General features: G+C 33.7%; 1 protein-coding gene across 1 annotated transcript; it reads right to left on the reverse strand.

Moving 5' to 3' along the window:
- Window positions 1–841: 841 nt before the first annotated feature.
- Window positions 842–18199, reverse strand: Smp_138140 (gsx family homeobox protein; the record flags this gene model as incomplete). The annotated part of the gene is made up of 5 exons (XM_018791267.1): window positions 842–918; window positions 1445–1493; window positions 9366–9984; window positions 14124–14889; window positions 18196–18199. 5 exons carry the CDS (start codon window positions 18197–18199, stop codon window positions 842–844), a joined length of 1515 nt encoding a protein of 504 aa, XP_018645544.1.
- Window positions 18200–19274: the final 1075 nt, after the last annotated feature.

The following is a 19274-nucleotide window of genomic DNA, read 5'->3' on the forward strand; positions in this document are numbered from 1 at the left end:
TTCAACTATGAAAAATACTAAAATCTCCACAAAACCCCTTCTGATAATAATGAAAGGAAAAATTCTAAGTTTAAGGTTGTGGTGATTGTTTAAGTTTATTGGTATGACGAACTAATCTAAGTTAGACAACATTGAATAAATGAAAGCATTGAACTATCGTTTAGACTGCTCAAGAGTGCATGTCCACAATCTAGAAACTGGGATCAAACACAAAACCTTCCATCTTGGGCAAGAAAGTTTAATCTCTAGATCACTTATCCGGTATTCAGTGGTGCGCATATCTAAAATGTGTCAATATCAGATGTTTAATTTCACAATTGTTCTTTTCATCAGATTGTACGTTTATTCAGTATCATGAGTAAACTTGATTTTATATTTAAAAAGCGTTGTTTCTCACTACATTAATGAATTCTTCATTCGTATATATTTTATTACATTAATAGATAAGAATTAACTAATGTTGAGAAACTATTACACTTTGAGTGAACGAATGTGATCTTTATGGTTTATGATCCAATAATATTATTGAGTAAATAAGTAACCAGGTATGGATTGAAAAAATCTGTATTTCTTTTTCTTAACATCGAAATATAGTGCATATACTGAGATGTCTTTTAGAATATCGATTACACTGTAACATTATCTGTAGACTTCAATGAGTACGCTAAACACTAAGTAGTAAACATAAACTTGATCACTAGTTGAAATCTCTATCATATAGGTCAATCGTGACATGAATAGCTCAATAGTAAAGTCATAGATTGTGATGCTGGGTAACGCAGATTCAAACAACTGAAGATTATAAGTAGATCTTGATTATGAGTGTTAACCAGGACGAAAATCATGCTAAGCATGGTATCTTGTTAACTACCTCCAGCCATACAACATATCTCCGGCTCCAAAATGTTCGGTATTTGACTAAGATTTATAAAATTAAGAAATTTCGTTAATTTTTATCGAAATGGAATGAAAGCTTATTAGTCCATCTTCAAATTTCATGTTGAACGCTTAAATATTAGATTACTGGTTTGATACCTACTTGTATGCATTTATAATTATAATCCATTCACGAATTTGTCAGATGATCATTCATTTCTTTTGGTAACACCTCTTTTACTCCTGTCATCATTGAACTCCACTGATTACAACTTCTCACTATAGCTTTCAAAAACTCATTTCAAAGTAAGTCACTGGTGAACTCACGGTTATAATCCTCATGTGGAAGATGTTTTTAAAGATTTATTTATTCTGTAGGCAGTATTCGTCAATGACTGACCTCATTTAAGCTGTTACCGACTAATACCACCTTCATATGGAACTAACTTTCTTAAAATATGTTTATCGAAATTAGCTGTTTGTTTAAACAGAACAAAACATGTGAAATTAAAAAAAAAAAAGAAAAGAACATGCACATTGTGAAAAGATAATTGTATTTTGTACTTACTTCTCATTCGTTTAAATTTCATTCGTCGATTTTGAAACCAAACTTTGACCTAATAATGAAAAGTGATAATGTTTGTATGAAAGAGTGGGGAACCATAGATTAGTAATAGTAATGTGATATATAGACTTAGTTTTGTGATCATTGGTTTTACTTAACTGAATAAGCAATGTTAATTATATAAAATAAGATAATAAGGAGATTTCCGGCTTACAGTGTCAATCAAGATACATGTTTCATCCTATTTTGGACTCATCATAGCTGAATATACCTGGATCCCTCTATTGATAGTCATACTGAGACTCTGATTCAATATCTTCCGCTTAAAACTCTCAACACGCTAGTCACTGAGTTACAGAGTCTAGAGAGCCACTCATATATGTAACGAGCATGATATTTATACCACTATTAGAAAGAATTCAGATGATCTCGTTGATTATCTTGACTGAAAAAATGAATTCTAGATTAATCAGAAGGGGATTTTTGTGGAGATTTAGTATTTTCATAGTTGAAAGCGCGAGTTAATTGAAGCTAGACCACCAGGGAAAACCTGGAAGCACGGTTGCTCAACTTCGTGGATTGGTTGGAGTTAGACATAAACACCATGGGATGCCAACAGGCTCAGTGGTCTATCGGTTAAGTGTTCTGGCGCCCGACAGGTAGGTCCTGGGTTTAAATCTCACCAGGCGAGGTCGTGGACGCGCACTGCTGAGGAGTCCCACAGTAGGAAGAAACGGCCGTCCAGTGCCTCCAGATTTTCCCTGGTGGTCTAGCTTCAATTGACTCACGCTTTCAACTATGAAAATTCTAGATTTCACTGTTGAACACAACTTACCTATTTCACTAAAACTTTGTTATAAAAAGTGACTCTATCAAGGCGATTAACACAAGATACACACAGCCAACTTAGACTGATCGAAATTCAGTCAAAATTACTAACAATGTGATAATTTAAATCCTTCTTAATGATGGAACATTGAAATTTATGTTAAATGGTTAATTAACTGATAGCAACTAGTTTATCTAATTTTGAGTGTACAGAACAACACGCAGTCGTTAACAAACATCAGGTGTCTCAATATTAAAAATTATAGATTAATGTGTAGATTTTCAACTTTAAGTCTGAGAGTTTATATTAATTGATCAGTGAATAGTAACCAGTGACATGTTTGTTCAATACTCCATGTACTGCATCGAATTCTATAGATCTAATTACAATATGGTCATTAGGTTAAGTGACTTGAATTATATCTTGATGTTAGTTGGTTGACATTTAGTGTTAACGTTTCAGACTAGAAGTTGGTGACTTCAAGCACTGAAGTCACTAACTTCTAGTCTGAGCCATGTTGGCAGATGCAGACTACTTGGTTGGGGTCCGCATGACTATCGTACCCAATGGTTGGAGACTCTAGGTTACATGACACAGAATCGATCACAATGGCGTAAATGTATACACTCTTTATCTTCCTCTAAACCTTGAGATTAAAATTGCTTCATAACTTTCTTCCTTCCTATACTATATCCTTATATACAACCTATCTTTTATATACTACCACCACTAAATTAATTACTTCTATGAATCCGGTGTTCATCTTGTTGTGCTAACGAGGTATGGCAACTTGGACCGATGCATATGTATGTCTGGTCCTACGTTGTAGCTGACTGACTGACTGTTAACGTTTTATAACACGAAACTGAATGAAATATGTTCAAATCTCATGGAGATCATCAGTTCCTCCAGGACTGAACGTGCTTTGTCTTGATGAGTAATTAAGTAGCATAAAAATCTATCTCTAAATTTCCTCACTGATTATCTCTAACTACCTAATATCATTTTTTTTTCTTTGAAAAGAATTAAAAATTTATCACAACAAACCATTAAGATAAATAGACAGACAATCAGAAGGGGTTTTGTGGAGAATTTAGTATTTTCATAGTTGAAATCATGAGTCAATTGAAGCTAGACCACCATCGAAAACCTGGAAGCACTGCATGGTCGTTTCGTCCCATTGTACAACTCCTCAGCAGTGAGCATCCACGACCTCGCCTCGCGAGATTCGAACCCAGAACCTACCAGTCTCGTGCCAGAGCACTTAACCGATAGACCATTGAGATAGCCGGCATCCGATGGTGTTAATGTCTAACTTCAACCAATCCCTGAAGTTGAGCAACCATTCAGACAGACAATCATTTACTAAACTTCACTTAATGTAGGTAAGCTTATTTCTTTAAGAGGTTACAAAATAACGATAATTGCAATAATAATAATAATAATTCATATTTGTTTAGTCTCTTTTTTTTTGTTTTCTTGTTGCTGACCCCATTTTGTTTTTACTGACTTGTCAGTTCACGTGTCAATAAATCAATAAACTTGATAACTTAGATTGGGTGATTTGTTTGTTTGTTTGTTTGTTTGAAATTTCATCTCATATAAACAAGGAATCAGTCAAATAAATAAATAAATAAGGAACAAATAAACTATCTATGGAAATCCTAAAAATCCTTGAATAGTTTTTCAAAGGAATGAGAATACAATCATTTCAATTATGGATCTACTTGGTATGATATCAATCAATGTTAATTGTTTTTAAGATGATCTTGACACACACACACACACGTTTCTATATAACTTAGGGATATTCAATGGTTATTACAAGGTTATATATATATATATATTTGTGTATATGAATTCGTTTATATAGTCTGCCAATTTGTAACATTAAGGTTGAAAAGCATGGTTGACAAGGTAAAATTAGATCCGCGCCCCCCCCCCAAAAAAAAGATCGTTTTGAGAAAAAACCATAAATAACATTGTGACCCGATTGGATATTTGTTACTAACACAAATACTAATTTAAAAAAGTGGATTCAGTAGGAATAAAGTTTTTTTCGATTATAAATCAAATATAGAAAATAGGTAGCCATATTGAATGGGTGGAGATAGTGTTTTATGATTGAGAATGAGGGACGACAAAATCTTCATGATTGTTCTCTTACATAAATAGGAATTTGGTACAGGTGTACCAGTCTATCTTTCTACTTGTCTATTAGATAATTTAATTTAAATTTAACTTACATAGCATCCTTACTACTTATTTACTTACACCTGTTACTCCCTATGGAGCATAAGCCATCGACCAGCATTCTCCAACCCACTCTCTCCTGGGCATTCCTTTCTACTTCTATCCAATTCTTGTTCATTTTTCTCATGTCTGTCTCCGTTTCTCAGCGTAGTTTATTCTTTGGTCTTCCTCTCTTCCTTTCGCTTTCACGAATCCATGTGACGGTTTGCCTCGTGATGCAGTTGGGTGATTTCCTCAATGTGTGTCCTGTCCACTTCCAGCTCTTCCTCCTCATTTCTCCCTCCGCTGAAATCTGGTTTGTTGTCTCCCACAATAGGCTGTTGTTGATAGTGTCTGATCAACGGATCAGAAGTATTTTGAACTGACAATTGTTAATAAACACTTGTATCTACTGGATGATAGCTTTCATAGTTTTCCACGTCTCCCCCCATACAGTAGAACTGTCTTGACATTCATATTGAAAATTCTGATCTTGGTGTTGGATGACAGTTGTTTTCAGTTCCAGATGTTTTTCAATTGTGGATATTCTGCTCTTGTTTTGCCAATTTTCGCCCTCACATCTGCATCAGATCCATCGTGTTCATCAATGATGCTGCTCAGATATGTAAAGGTTTTGACATCCTCCAAAGCTTCCTCGACAAGTGTGATTCGATCGGTGCATGCTGTATTGTATCAGAGAATCTTGCTTTTTCCTTTGTGTATATTGAGACTTAACGCTGCTGAGGCTACTGCTACACTGGTCGTCTTCTCCTGCATTTGTTGTTGTGTGTGTGATCGAAGAGCTAGATCATCTGTGAAGTTTAAATCGTCCAGCTGTATCCTAACTGTCCATTGTATCCCGTGCTTCCCTCCAGATGTTGACATCTTCATGATCCAGTCGATCAGAGAAAAGGTGAGAGTAAGCAACCTTGCCTGACACCGGTCTTTACCTTGAACGAGTCTGTCAACTGTCCTTCATGCACGATTTTGCAGTTTAATCCATCATAGGAATTCCGTATGATATTGACTATCTTCTCAGGCACATAGTAGTGTCGAAAACTTGTTATCCACTCAATGAATAAACATAAAATTTTGTACTTGGTTTTAATGTTCACCCTTTTTTAATGAAATAGAGTAGGCATAACTGATTACCATCAATTCTCTAATCATGTTGATTCAATTAGCTGACTACACAAATCTCTACATTCTCATTTATTGAATCAGAATAGCAAAATGATAGGTAAGTGTTCACATATACTGGGAGTTCATGAAATATTGAACAACTGTTTTCTCCTAGTTTATTCCTTCTTAGTGGTACACATCTCAGACAACATCAGACCTCAAATACAGTAACTTTAACCATCATAAATCAATTGTTTGATAGGTATCAATTAATTATTTAACGAATAACTACCCGAAGTTTGTGCTGATGATGTCGTTCAGAAGGACGATGAAAGCTCCACGACCAAATCATCCACCTCAGAGAACAAACCTACATCAAAACGAATAACTACATAAGTTCTGTTCTTTTCTTTCTAACACCCAATTAACTGAACACCTACCTACACTCACCTATATTCTACATTTTTTGGTCACCAATGGAGATCAAATAAACTTCTATTAAATGACATTGTACAAACTATGTACAACTAATTATATTCGTGATCTTAATAATATTTAAAGTGTTGTTTCTCTATTTTTCAGACATAATTTAACATGAATTAACGTGAGATCAGTACAGATCTACATAGAGAATAAAAACACACAAATTGTCATAATTAAATTGTAAACTTGACAACAGAAAATATCCTGGTAATATATCTCTCTCTCACTATGAGTGTCTTTTTATATGGATTGACGTAAATAAAAAAACACCCTCTGATCCATTTCGTAGGTTAGTTTCTGTGTTGAAATATTTTGTGTGTAAATCGTTCATTTATTGCAGACTACCTCATATCTCCACACCCCCCTCTCTCTCTCTCTCTCACACACACACACACACATTCTCTATCATTCTACTATTCTCCAATGTTGTACATTTGAAATTCTAGAATTATAAAATAGGGGAAAATAATTCATCCTGAGAAACATTAAAGGCATTGACAATGTTTAATTCAACAAATCTGTCTCTATGTATGCATGTGTGTGTTTATATGAGTGACTAAATAATTTGCTATTCTCTTAGGATCAGTTTAGGATTAAAAATAATAATAATAATCAAATCTTTCATTTTTGTTTTAGGCATAGATATTCAGTAGACATAAGCATAAATATTGTTGTATGTGTGCATGAATTCAGGGTATTCTAGTAACTAAACTTAAGATGTATCTGACATGAAAAAAATAATCGACTATAGGTCAACATTTGACTTGGCAACTATACACCATTAGTAAATACGTGATGCACAACTAGAGTGACGATATATATATGTGCCATTTCTAAAATTATGAAAATCATTTGAATTCTTTGTAAATTATCCATTACCCCCACCCTACTGATGTCTGTCTATATTTGTATATGTGTAATTAATCCTTGTCAGTGTGTATGTACGCGTGTAAGTGAGCAAACAGTATAGTATAGTACATTCATTCACTTTCTATCTAAAAAAAAAACAATGTATAAATGAACATGTGGGAATTGGCAAATCCGGTAATAACACAACAATGATAATAGTAATTCTCAAATGATTTATTTCACACTATCCACCACACAACCATCACTCTAGAGATGATAATAAAACAAAAAAGATATTCATTTTTTTGTTGCTTGATTTATACTTACACACACACAAGTACCCATCTACAAATCTTTATATTTCTAATGGAAGGTCTCAACACTATTTACTATGACTACTACTTTCATATTCATGATAATAATTATGATTACTAATATGATCAGTAGTATTAGTAGTAGTAGTAGTTGTCTATGAAGTAAAATTGTAGACATACTAATCAGAACTCTACAGTAACCATTGTTGTAGAATAGTACAAATGTACATATAATGTTGATGATATTGGTAAACATGCATACCATAGCAATACAGTTCAATATTCATTTCCAGGGTGGGTATTAATATTATTATTATTCATCAAAAAGTAATGCACACAAAAGAAAGGTACATGTTTGTACATAGCGATCTGTATACCTTTACACCTGTTATTGTTCATTTCATTCAAACAATAGATAAAATACATGTTTTCAAAGTTGAAATCATGAGTCAATTGAAGCTAGACCACCATATACAACCTGGAAGCACTGGACGGCCGTTTCGTCCTACTATGGGACTCCTCAGTGGCAGTGCGCATCCACGATCCCGCTCTCGCGAGATTCGAAGTGACCAGTGGAGTTCAACCACGTCTGCTGTGAGATAATAACTCACTGAAGGCAATTGGTGAATGGTCGCTCATAATTCGTGGATCGGTTGAAGTTTGACATTAACACCGTTGGATGCCGGCTCAGTGGTCTATCGGTTAAGGGCTCCGGCTCGAGACTGGTAGGTCTTGGGTTCGAATCTCGCGGGTGCGGGATCGTGGATGCTCACTGCTGAGGAATCCCATAATAGGTCGAAACTGCCGTCAAACAGTGCTTCCAGGTTTTCGATGGTGGTCTAGCTTCAATTGACTCATGATTTCAACTTTGAAAAATACTGAAATCTCCACAAATCCCCTTCTAAATACATGTTTATCAGTATATATTACTTTTTTATTTAAATAAGCAGCTGAATTCCTTCATATTGACAATTAAAAATCAGATCTGTTGTGTCTTGTTTTATGATCATTTCTTCTGATAGTTTTATTTTAGTGTTAACAATCAATTGATTACTGAGTAGTAGTGTGATCGATATCATATTTATCTAATCCTTATTGTGCTGAGTGAATTCCATTGATTAAGTTGTATTATGGCTTACCAGTCTAGTTGCTGACTTGACATCATGTGCACTATACTGAGATATTAGGTGTTTTAGGATAGTTTAAAAGGGTTATCTGACATCCCCAAATGATTTTACCAAATTTGTTTCATTAAGATAATTGAAACTATGAATTAGTAATTGAAAAGTACAGGCTAGTAAATACGTCTTTACCTCATATCATCCTCAGAGCCTACACTGTCCTCGCAGGAACTTTTATTCCATTTTTCAATACATTATCTTCGTAATCATCCATCAACACTTCAGGTATTTTCAAAAAGTTTTACCTTGTTTCTCCAGTTTGCTTATTTATTGAATAAATCACTCAAATATATACTTTAAGTTTAAATCTCGATTTTGTGTGTGTGTGTGTGACTAACTAGATTGGATATATAGCAGATGGGTTGTGACTGACAGTAGAATTCAGAATGTATTTTTCCTTTCATGTTGAACTCATTATTTGGACGTACCTATATCCTAGTTTTAAAATTGATACTCAAACCCTGTGCCTTTTGCTCCAAACGCCAATTGGTTTGTTCGTTGATACAATTATTCCAGATGGTCACTAACTTGTTTACTGTAAACCGGACATTGATTATAATAAAGCTTGTGACCAAAGGCTATCCGTTCAGGAACCAGATATGTTAACAAAGGATGATAAGTCTCAGTTCCCTACTAATAATGATTTAAATGCTTGAATACAGATTAAATGTCTACTACGAAACCAAAGGCATTGAGTTCGGTCCCTGGTGGGGTGGTAGATATGCAATGATGGGGATTCCTATACTAGGATGAGATGACTTTCTAGTGTTTTCTGGTTTTCACTAGTTGTCTGAGTATGATCAATCAGTAACGTAAACTAGGAACAAGTTGAACAAACGTTCAACGCATCAATAGCATTGAACTAAAAACTTATTATTCATTGAACTGGAAGTCAAAAACTCATATAGACTTACTTGTCTTTCAGTTAAATTCAACGCTACAGCTATTTCATATCGTCGTAATCTTGTTAAATAACTATGCGTAGTAAATTCTTTTTCTAATTCACAAATCTGATGTTTTGTAAATGCAGTACGTTCTTTTCGTGGTTTATTACTATTATTACTGAGAATTTTATGAAAATTACATGATGCATTTGTTTTGTCTGCCATTAAACAATGACTATCATTGACAGTATCATCACCTTCATCATATTCATCATCAGTTATATCATGAATACTATCGTTTATGCTAATATTTGATCTTCGGTTCGTTTCATTGTTCAACATTTGTTCTTGACATTGGGTTTTATTGAATGTACTATGTTCAACGTGTGTTGATTTGAATCCATCATCGATAAACGAACTATCATTAAAATGATCATCAATAAACTGTTGATGTGATATGTGTTTGTCATGATGAATACTACTTAAGTGATTAGTAGCACTACTAGTATTAGTAGTATATCTGGATTTTTTAGAATTTACAGGTTCTTGTATAGTAGGATTATTGAGTTCAATTGTTTTTAATTCACCAGTTTGTGAACGTTTACGATTAGGATTATTAATTGATTTCTTATTACTGTTGTTATTATTACTATTAGATAAAATGGAATGATCCAACTGAAAATGATTTATTGATTTAGTGGAATGCAATGTTGATGTTGGAGTTGTCAGTGTTGAAGATGATGGTCCTATTGGTGATGACGATGATGATGAGGATGCTATTACAGAATATGGATTCGGTATTGATTTGATTTGTTGATTTCCTTAGAATAAAACAGACAGAAGAAAATTAGAAAAAAAATTAGACTGGTGACAACATTTTCAGGATCAGATTTATTATGACAACATATGCTGTGAATATTTAGTAAGGTTTGATATTAGTCAACTGGATGGGCTTATATCCTAGGATTCGAATCCAGCATCTATTTCATTAAACGTCAACTTTTTATCCACTTAACTACTGAGACCATATAACCATTGACATTTTCAACAGGAATGATTTTATTTTTAAGAGATTTTAGTTTTCTGTTATTGATATTGATGACAAAACATGCCTACTGGATTCGGTTGCTAATCACAATCTAATCTCCAGGACTTCTATTCACGATTCACATATAATAATAGAGAGCGACCATTTGTGGTCCTCAATATCAATAGCTAGAGGAATGCAAACCTAAAATACAGTAATTACTTGTTTAATACAATTATATGACTCAGTTAAGTACACAACCCTGATTAGTGTCTTTGTTAAACTTGGAAACATGATACCTTATTCTGAATCAATCTTAATTAAATTGTGATATTTCCTGATAATATAAGGGGGAGTACATTGAACATTAAAAAACCTGAACTAGCCATCTCTCTAATCTAAGAGTTCTATCTAACTTGATGAAAAGGGTTGAATGGGCGAACACTTAAGAAAATTCCTTTGTAATGCAGAGGGAACAAAACCTAATGTTCAGTTAGAAATGGGAACTTTGGATTACAACTCAATGATCTGAAGGTTAAGGACTTAGCGCGAGGTGTGAATTTTACAGATTCAACTCCTGATGTTGTTGTGGGTTAGAACTTCTGAAAAGACCAAAACTGGGACGAAACAGATCAATTCGAATGGTTGTTTAAACTAAGCCAGTCTAGGATTTTGAACTTCCAATTCAGTAGTCTCTACAACACCCAAATAGTAGTAACATTCAAACGTACATTAACTGGTCACCATTTAGTGATCAATTTCATGCTTTTCTACTATTTTAGTACTAATCCAGGTCTATTGATCAAGATGGAATGTGATTACTAGTCTTGGTAACTAGACATTAGACGTACTGAGTATTGATGTTGAAATGATGAGGAAGATTCATAGCCCAGACACATGTTTTGGTTGCGTTTTGTTCTTTGGATTAAATGATTTAACTCACAAAGCTTTCGTTATCGTTCAATACAACATCATCAATGATGAGAGAGAACACAACATTACTTAATGCTTTTTAATGTTTCGTGGCTGGATTCTACCAAGGGGCTAGACAAACATAACCTTAGTTAGAATTAATTGGCTCATTAATCTAAATACCCTAGTCATTCAAATAGTTATTTGTGGTCCTAATAGCTCAGTGATAACATTTCGGACTGTAAAACTGGATAAGGTGGTTTCCAGTCCTACGATTGAGCATCAGTTCTCTTAAAATTACAAGTACAAGTAGCTGAGAAGTGCCCACTAAAATGAAATATATGTCCAGAGTTTCCTACTGACTGGATTTAACCACATAATATATATTTAAATATCAACTAACCAGTTAGACACAAATATAAAACATCTTCAATGATAGAAAAAAGTCGAGTATTCATAATCTAGAGAATTTCTTCTGGAAGAAAGTTGTGACTAAGAATTGTAATCGAATGAAGGAGTAACGACTTTTGGATTTCTAGCGCATCTGTTTCTCAATGTTCGATATGTATAGAGTTTCCACGTTCATTTTGTTAATGGATGCCGCATATAAGTAGATAATGTTTACTAGGGATGTCATTTTAGGCTTTAACTTTCAATATATAGCCTGTTCACGGAAAGGCATACATAGATAGTTTTTGTTAATTACAATAAAGTTCAGCAAAAATCATACTTTTCTATGTACAATACTGACACACTAAGCACTAAAATGAACGAAAATGACAAGTATTTCACTCTTATTGAACACTGAAAAAAGGATGATTATTCTCACACATAGAAACAGAAAATGACAAGTGTTCCTTAATTTGTAGAGGTACAGTTAAGCAACGAGATTGAACAATTAAAATAACTGTATGATTTTAAAGTCACTTTTCAGTCAATAAGTAGGTAATGTATACACTCAGCTATTGAATGAATGTAGTGTTGGCATTTGAAGTGAAATTTACTGGGTTCACTAACACTGTGATGCAGATACATTTAGCTGATGAGTCCAAGATAAAATGAAATGAGCATCCTAGACTTAACTATCACCCAGAATCTCTATTGATCAGCATCAATTTTATACACAGTTTTTTATTCTCGTCAACCAGAATTCATTATTTTTCAGTTTCTGGATGTTGCTCATTGGGATATAATGACCATAGCATTTAATTCTTTCGATCCATAGGTTTCGATTGTAAAATACGTTTAGCTTAAGCATCTAAGTAGTATAAATAACTTTCACATTTAAAGTTTGGGTTAAGACCGATTAAGTAAACCTTTAATTAATAAATAAAGCACATTAAATATAATTAAGGATAATCGAACTGAAATGTATATTGTTGTCGTATGTATTTCTTAATACCGATTCATTTCTTCGTTTTAGTCTTAGTAGCAGCCGGTATACCTCAGTGGTAACATCTCAGATTGTAAAAATGTGTGACACTGTTTTGAGTTCAACCAGGAGTACTGATTTTCTCAAGATTGCAGGTATACTTATAAGTGTTGACTGGTACGAAACAGCTGTTCAGTGTTTTTTTTCTCACTACATCCAATTATCTAACATGTCAGGTATGGATTAATAAATAGTATTAGACTAGAATGAACACAAGTATCCAGTACATCTATTTGACATTCATTAATCGACGATATATTTCACAGTTCATAAATTATTAATAATTCACTGTATATCCATTACCTAGTTCCTCAGTTATGCACAAATTGAGATTTCTTATTTACCGTAATGTTGTCCTCTTGTAAATTGATGCGCATTATCATATGACTTTTAAGACAAAGTATACAAGGTAAACTGATTAATCTTTCTTTTGTTCTAATTGGTTAGATAGACATGAGAAGATGGAAAGATGTAGCATGAGTCAGTCAGCCTCGGCATACCTATACTTGGTACATGATAGGCAAAATGAAGGTTATTAGTAATATTTTCCCCGTTGAAATCATAAATTCATTTTATCTAGACCACCATTGAAAGCCTGATGGTCTAGCTGAAATCAGTTCGTGATTTCATTGATGAAAATACTGCAGATCCTCCATAATAATAGCAATAGTATGTTCTTTAGTGACTGCCTTCAAAATGTAATCACTGGACTTTAAGTGAGAAGCTGTGACCAGTATAAATTAGTCCGTGTTGGGTGTGAGACAGGCATCCACCCCAGCAAATGGACAAAGGGATGCACAAGATCATGGATTTATTAAAGTTGGACATCGACATCGTTGAATGGGGGCTCAGTGGTCTAGAGATCAAGCGTTTGCACTGGAGACTAAAGGTCCTTGGTTTTAATCTCGCGTGTGGGATGGTGTATGTTCCGTAGTAGGATGAAACAGCCATTCAATGCTTCCAGGTTTTCAGTGATAGTCTAGCTAAGATCAGATCGTAATTTCAACCATGAAAATACTACAATCTCCATAAGTCTCTTATGCTATTAAGATGTTATTGAAAAATGAACTCGATTCTATTAGCTGAAGTTATATCACAGTTAATTGAAGTCTTTTATCTGTTCAACTAACATAAACTACTTATTAATTTTCATAGTTGAAATCATAAGTCAATTGAAGCTAGACCACCAGGGAAAACCTGGAAGCACTGTTTGACGGCCGTTTCGACCTATTATGGGATTCCTCAGCAGTGCGCATCCACGATCCTGCCTCGCGAGATTCGAACCCAGGACCCACCAGTCTCATGCCAGAGCACTTATTAATTATCTAAAAATGTTTTAATCATATATTTTTACTTACTTAAATCAAACAACCATAATCTATACAGAAATAAGTAACTTTTAATAAAACAATATTACTTACTCATTTCTAATGATTGATTATATATCATATCTTCAGTTGACCAATATTTTTCTAATCCATCATTAACTGTCATTATACTACTATTAGTAGTATTGATAGTTGACATACTACTAGAAAGATTTGTAGTAGTTTTTAATTTATCACAAAATTTATTCATCATCATTAAATCATTTTTAGATAAAGTAGAATTAGGTTGTTTATGTATTAAATTCGATGGTTTATATTCAAATAGATTTAAATGTTCATTGAATGTTAACATATTTGGATACCAATTCGGTTCGGGGAAATAATTAGGTAAAGTACAATCGGAGTTACTATTATTATGAACAGTAGAATGATATTGATTCATTGTATGAATCTGATCACTATACCATGGAATTAACTCATGATTCAATACTCTTAATAAATGTGCATTAGATTCAGATTGAAATGAAGAAATTGGTGAAACCGATGTAGATGTTGTTTTTACTGATGATGGTATAAATAAACTGAATGGATTAATTTTTCCAGTAGACTGTACAGATGATGATAATGTTGGTGATATTGACGTCGAGGTAGATGATTGTGAATATGTTTGACCAATTTGTTGATAATCATTCCAATAATGTGCATTTGTATGATCTGATAGGGATCCATGATGACAATCTGTTCTTTGCGTTCTATCCGATGGAAATAATTGACATCTTGTTGAAAATAATTCTTCACTAGAAGAATTTATCGGATTTGTTAAATCTATTGGATCAATGTTTTTAATTTTATTACCTGGAGATGATATACAACATGTATTACTATTGCTACTATTATTACTACTACTACTACTGCTACTCCTGCTATCAACACTACCACAACCGTTACTACTACTATTACTAATATCAGTAGTACACGTTTGTTTCATTTTCAACTGTAATTGATATGATTTCCTATCATATGGATAATAATGATGATGATGATGAAGATGTTGAAGATTTTCATGATCATTTTTATAAGTTGAAGGCATAGAATTCAATGGTTCAATATGTGACGGTAATAAATTTAAACAATTACACTGATTTATTGAACAATGACATATATTACGCATATAAGTAGTTAATGTCATCGAGTTCGATTGTATCATGAATGTAAAGATCAAAAATTTTACTATTCAGAAATCTAGAAATGAATTTGACTCTGATGTTGTCAGTATCTGTACAAATATGATCAGGATTCAAAATGGTTTACTTCAAGTAAAAAGGTGCAAAAAAAAGCACACAAATAAACATGTAAGAAAAATCTTTCCTATCTTGACTAAAATGTACCTTTTTGCTTAATTTGTTCAAAATTAGAATATGTGATAAGGTGTTATAACTTATTCGAATCTGATTGGTTATTAGGAAATATGTTATGAGTGGGCGTGTGTGCATAGACTATTAGCTTTTAAGCTGTAGTCGAGAAAGGGGTGAAATATTTAATGATCCCTAGTTCTATATATGTGTGCATGTATTTGGTGCAAATATATACTACTTTCCGTGAAAAAACTTTTTGGCCAATCAGAAAAAAAGGTATTTCGGTGACAGTTGACTAAAAATTTCGAAAAATATAATATAGGGTGGTGGTTAGTGGTGTAAAATACTATGTTCATATTACACCTTAATTCCTGTCATTTCGAACTTGTCTACTTGATCAACTTGTTTTTTTTCTGTTATGTCATTAACTCCTCACAAAAAGCACACTCCAAAGTGATGTTTAGTTGTTAGAGTTAATAAACAGGAAACATGAAAGACAGGTTTCATCCTCGTTGGTATCCATCAACAAGGAGTACTCGTAATCTTGAAAGAATTGGCATTTTTTCAGTTATTAGAATCTATAGTGTCTTATTTCACACCCTGACACTTAAACATTGAGCTATCCTTTATAAATCTGACTTCCTAAGATTGATCACTGAGTAATAATAATTTATATGCCTATCGTAAAGAGGACTTTCTTTTAGGTCTTATTATTATCCATCATATAATTTTCATTGGCTCTCTAACATTACTTAGAGGATCGGGCGATATGAAGAAATCACAAACCGTACTAATCAATTTGTTCATAGTAAAGTATCATACTCTGTTATGCTTAACCAGTCTCACAAAAAATAAGTTTCTTGTAGAATGAATATTTAGATGTAATGTTCAAACAGTGTTATTGTCGTACTACAGATTCTTCAACAGTATACTAGTAATCACACTAGAAAGAACACAAAAATTTCACAATCTAAAGGTAAATAAGACATAATCAATTCCTTAATTCTCTAATTCCATGAATATTTCACAAAAGGTGATTTCTTATCCGACATCATTAAGGAGCTGCTGTCTAATTTGGAATAGTGATCATAGATTCTCATAATAAAACATTCGAAAATTCAACTAGACAATAGCAACCAATCAGGGCACGAATTCAATCGATTAGGATTTACGTTTACATTTCTTATATCTTACATTGCATATTAAATAAGTGATTATTGGGTGACTGTTTCATTTTAGTATGAAACGTCTCTGTCACTGAGCATCCATCATTAAATTTCAGTCATATGGTTTAAAAATTTATCACTCAGGTCAAGATTTGATATCCCTGTAGGAATAATTAGTTGTCCAGTGCCATTTGACTTAAAATAAAAACTCTGTAATGAAACCATAAATTCGTTCACAATATTTAACTTCATCCAATCAATAGGCAGATTCTTATCAGAATTATATTATAGACTAATAGAAAAGGATCAAGAGATAGAGAGAAAGATTGCAGATTACATCTCGGTTGCGGATTAGTTCAGTAAGGTAATCGTTCATTATGACCCTTGAGTGTATCCTCATAGTTTACTTCATTATGACGTTCATTCAAGTTACGATTAATGGAACTTAATCATTGCAAACAAAATCTGTCTAGCAAACAATGGTAATTACCTCCCCTTCAAATAAATATATTCTTCCCAGTCACATGTCAGCTTTGTAGTCTAATACTTAATGGTTTAGTGAGCTATAAAGTTCTATGTCCAGCAGTCATGTCTATGGTCTAGATTCGATCACATGAGTGGGTAATACCAAAGCATTTCAAAATAGAGCAGAATAACAAATCAGTGCTTTTTAAATGTATATTGATAACATTAGATAATTGTCAAATTGTCGAGTAATATGGATAATTGAACTTCAATGAATTATAGATCAAGCTCAGTTGTCTATCGGTTAAGTGCTCTGGCTCGAGACTGCTAGATCCTGGGTTCGAATCTCGCGAGTGCGGGATCGTGTATGCGCACTGCTGAGGAGTCCCATAATAGGACGAAACGGCCTTAAAGCAGTGCTTACAGGTTTTCCATGGTGGTCTAGCTTCAATTGACTCATGATTTCAACTATGAAAATTTAATGTATTAGTTGAATAGTTTCATGTTTTTCACGTTATTTTCATATCCTTTCCTTTCCAAAATATACTAAAATCCTCTTCATTTAAACGCATTAACTTAACATTCGTCGAGAATTTGCAAAAGCTAACAGACATGGATTAATTTTTAGTCCTATATCATCATCATCATCATCATCATCATCAGGGAATTGTAAATTCTGAATAATAGCAACATATTCAGTCAACAAGTCAAAAACCGTTTGATTTTAATGGATAATGATGTGGAGTTTAAAGTGACAGAGATCTAGTTTGGAGTCCCATTGTGAGCATTAACTCTGTAATGGAAATAGGCATATTCGGCTGACAAATTCCGAATGAGATAAGTGGTATGTTCTTTATTTAGCTGTTAACTACAATCCAAAACATATGTAATTTTGGAGGAAACTTTTTCTAGGAGCCAAATTCAAGTGTAAAGCAGCAGAAAACAGAAATGCGCTATCATGTCTTTATTGTTACAGTTTAAAGCGCCTGAGAAATGTACACACGTGACCTCAAATAAAAACTATCCTACAATATATATTTAAGTTTCTTAATGTTCTTGTTTGAACCACGAGGCATTTTCGTTGCGAACTGGCATTAATTAGAGTGTTATTAAAAAGCCCAGGGGGTACTGAATCCTTGTTTCTTCTTGGTATGAGAGTCTCTAATACTACATACCCATGATCCAGCTAAGGACCGAGCGTAAGACATTCAGGTTTCATGGTAAATGAGTTACTTTCAATCCACCGAGAATCTAGCAATTGACAATTTAAACCCAGTGGTCCAGAGGTTAGGCACTCGTGCGTGAGATCGAAGTGCCTGAATTTGATTTAGCGTGAGAGCGTGAATACACAGTGCTGAGGATGAAACGGCTGTTCAGTGATTTTAAGTTTTCAATGGTTGTCTAATTTAGATCACATAATTATATTTTAGTCAACAAGTTTTGTTAAATTGTGAAAAAAGAGCTGAGATAACATCATACAAATTGTAAATCTGATAAGTTTTTTAGCAGTCTGATTAATGTTTCATATGATAAATTGATGAACACGGTGGATCAGATGCAGATGTGAGGACGCAAATCGGCAAAACAAGAGCAGCACATTTACAACTGAAGAACATTGCAACTCAAAACAACTGTCAGGGAACATCAAGATCAGAGTTTTCAATACAAATGTCAAGACAGTTCTACTGTATGGGGCGGAAACCTGGAGAACTACAAAGGCCATCATCCAGAAGATACAGGTGTTTATCAATAGTTGTCTACGCAAAATACTTTTGATCCGTTGGCCAGACACTATCAGCAACAAGCTACTGTGGGAGAGAACAAACAAGATTCCAGCGGAAGGAGAAATGAGGAAGAAGAACTGGAAGTCCATTGGGCTTACTTTGAGGAGATCGCCCAACTGCGTCACAAGACAAGCCCTCACATGAAATCCTGAAAGTGAAAGAAAGAGAGGAAGACCAAAGAACACATTACGTCAAGAAATGGAAACAGAAATGAGAAGAATGAACAAGAATTGGATAGAACTAGAAAGGAATTCCCAGGAGAGAGTGGACTGGAGAATGTTGATCGGCTGCCTATGCTCCACCGGGGTTACAAACGTAAGTAAACAAGTAATTGTGATAAATTGACAATGAATACTAGACTGAACTAAGTGAACATTCTTACTGAAAAAACAAAAATGATATCGATGCGTATACAAGTAGTTGAAGTGAACATGAATATATTCAGAACATGTATGTTTGTAATGTAAAGT

Source organism: Schistosoma mansoni, assembly GCF_000237925.1.
Source record: "Schistosoma mansoni, WGS project CABG00000000 data, chromosome 3 unplaced supercontig 0124, strain Puerto Rico, whole genome shotgun sequence".
NCBI classification, from domain to species: Eukaryota; Metazoa; Platyhelminthes; class Trematoda; order Strigeidida; family Schistosomatidae; genus Schistosoma; species Schistosoma mansoni.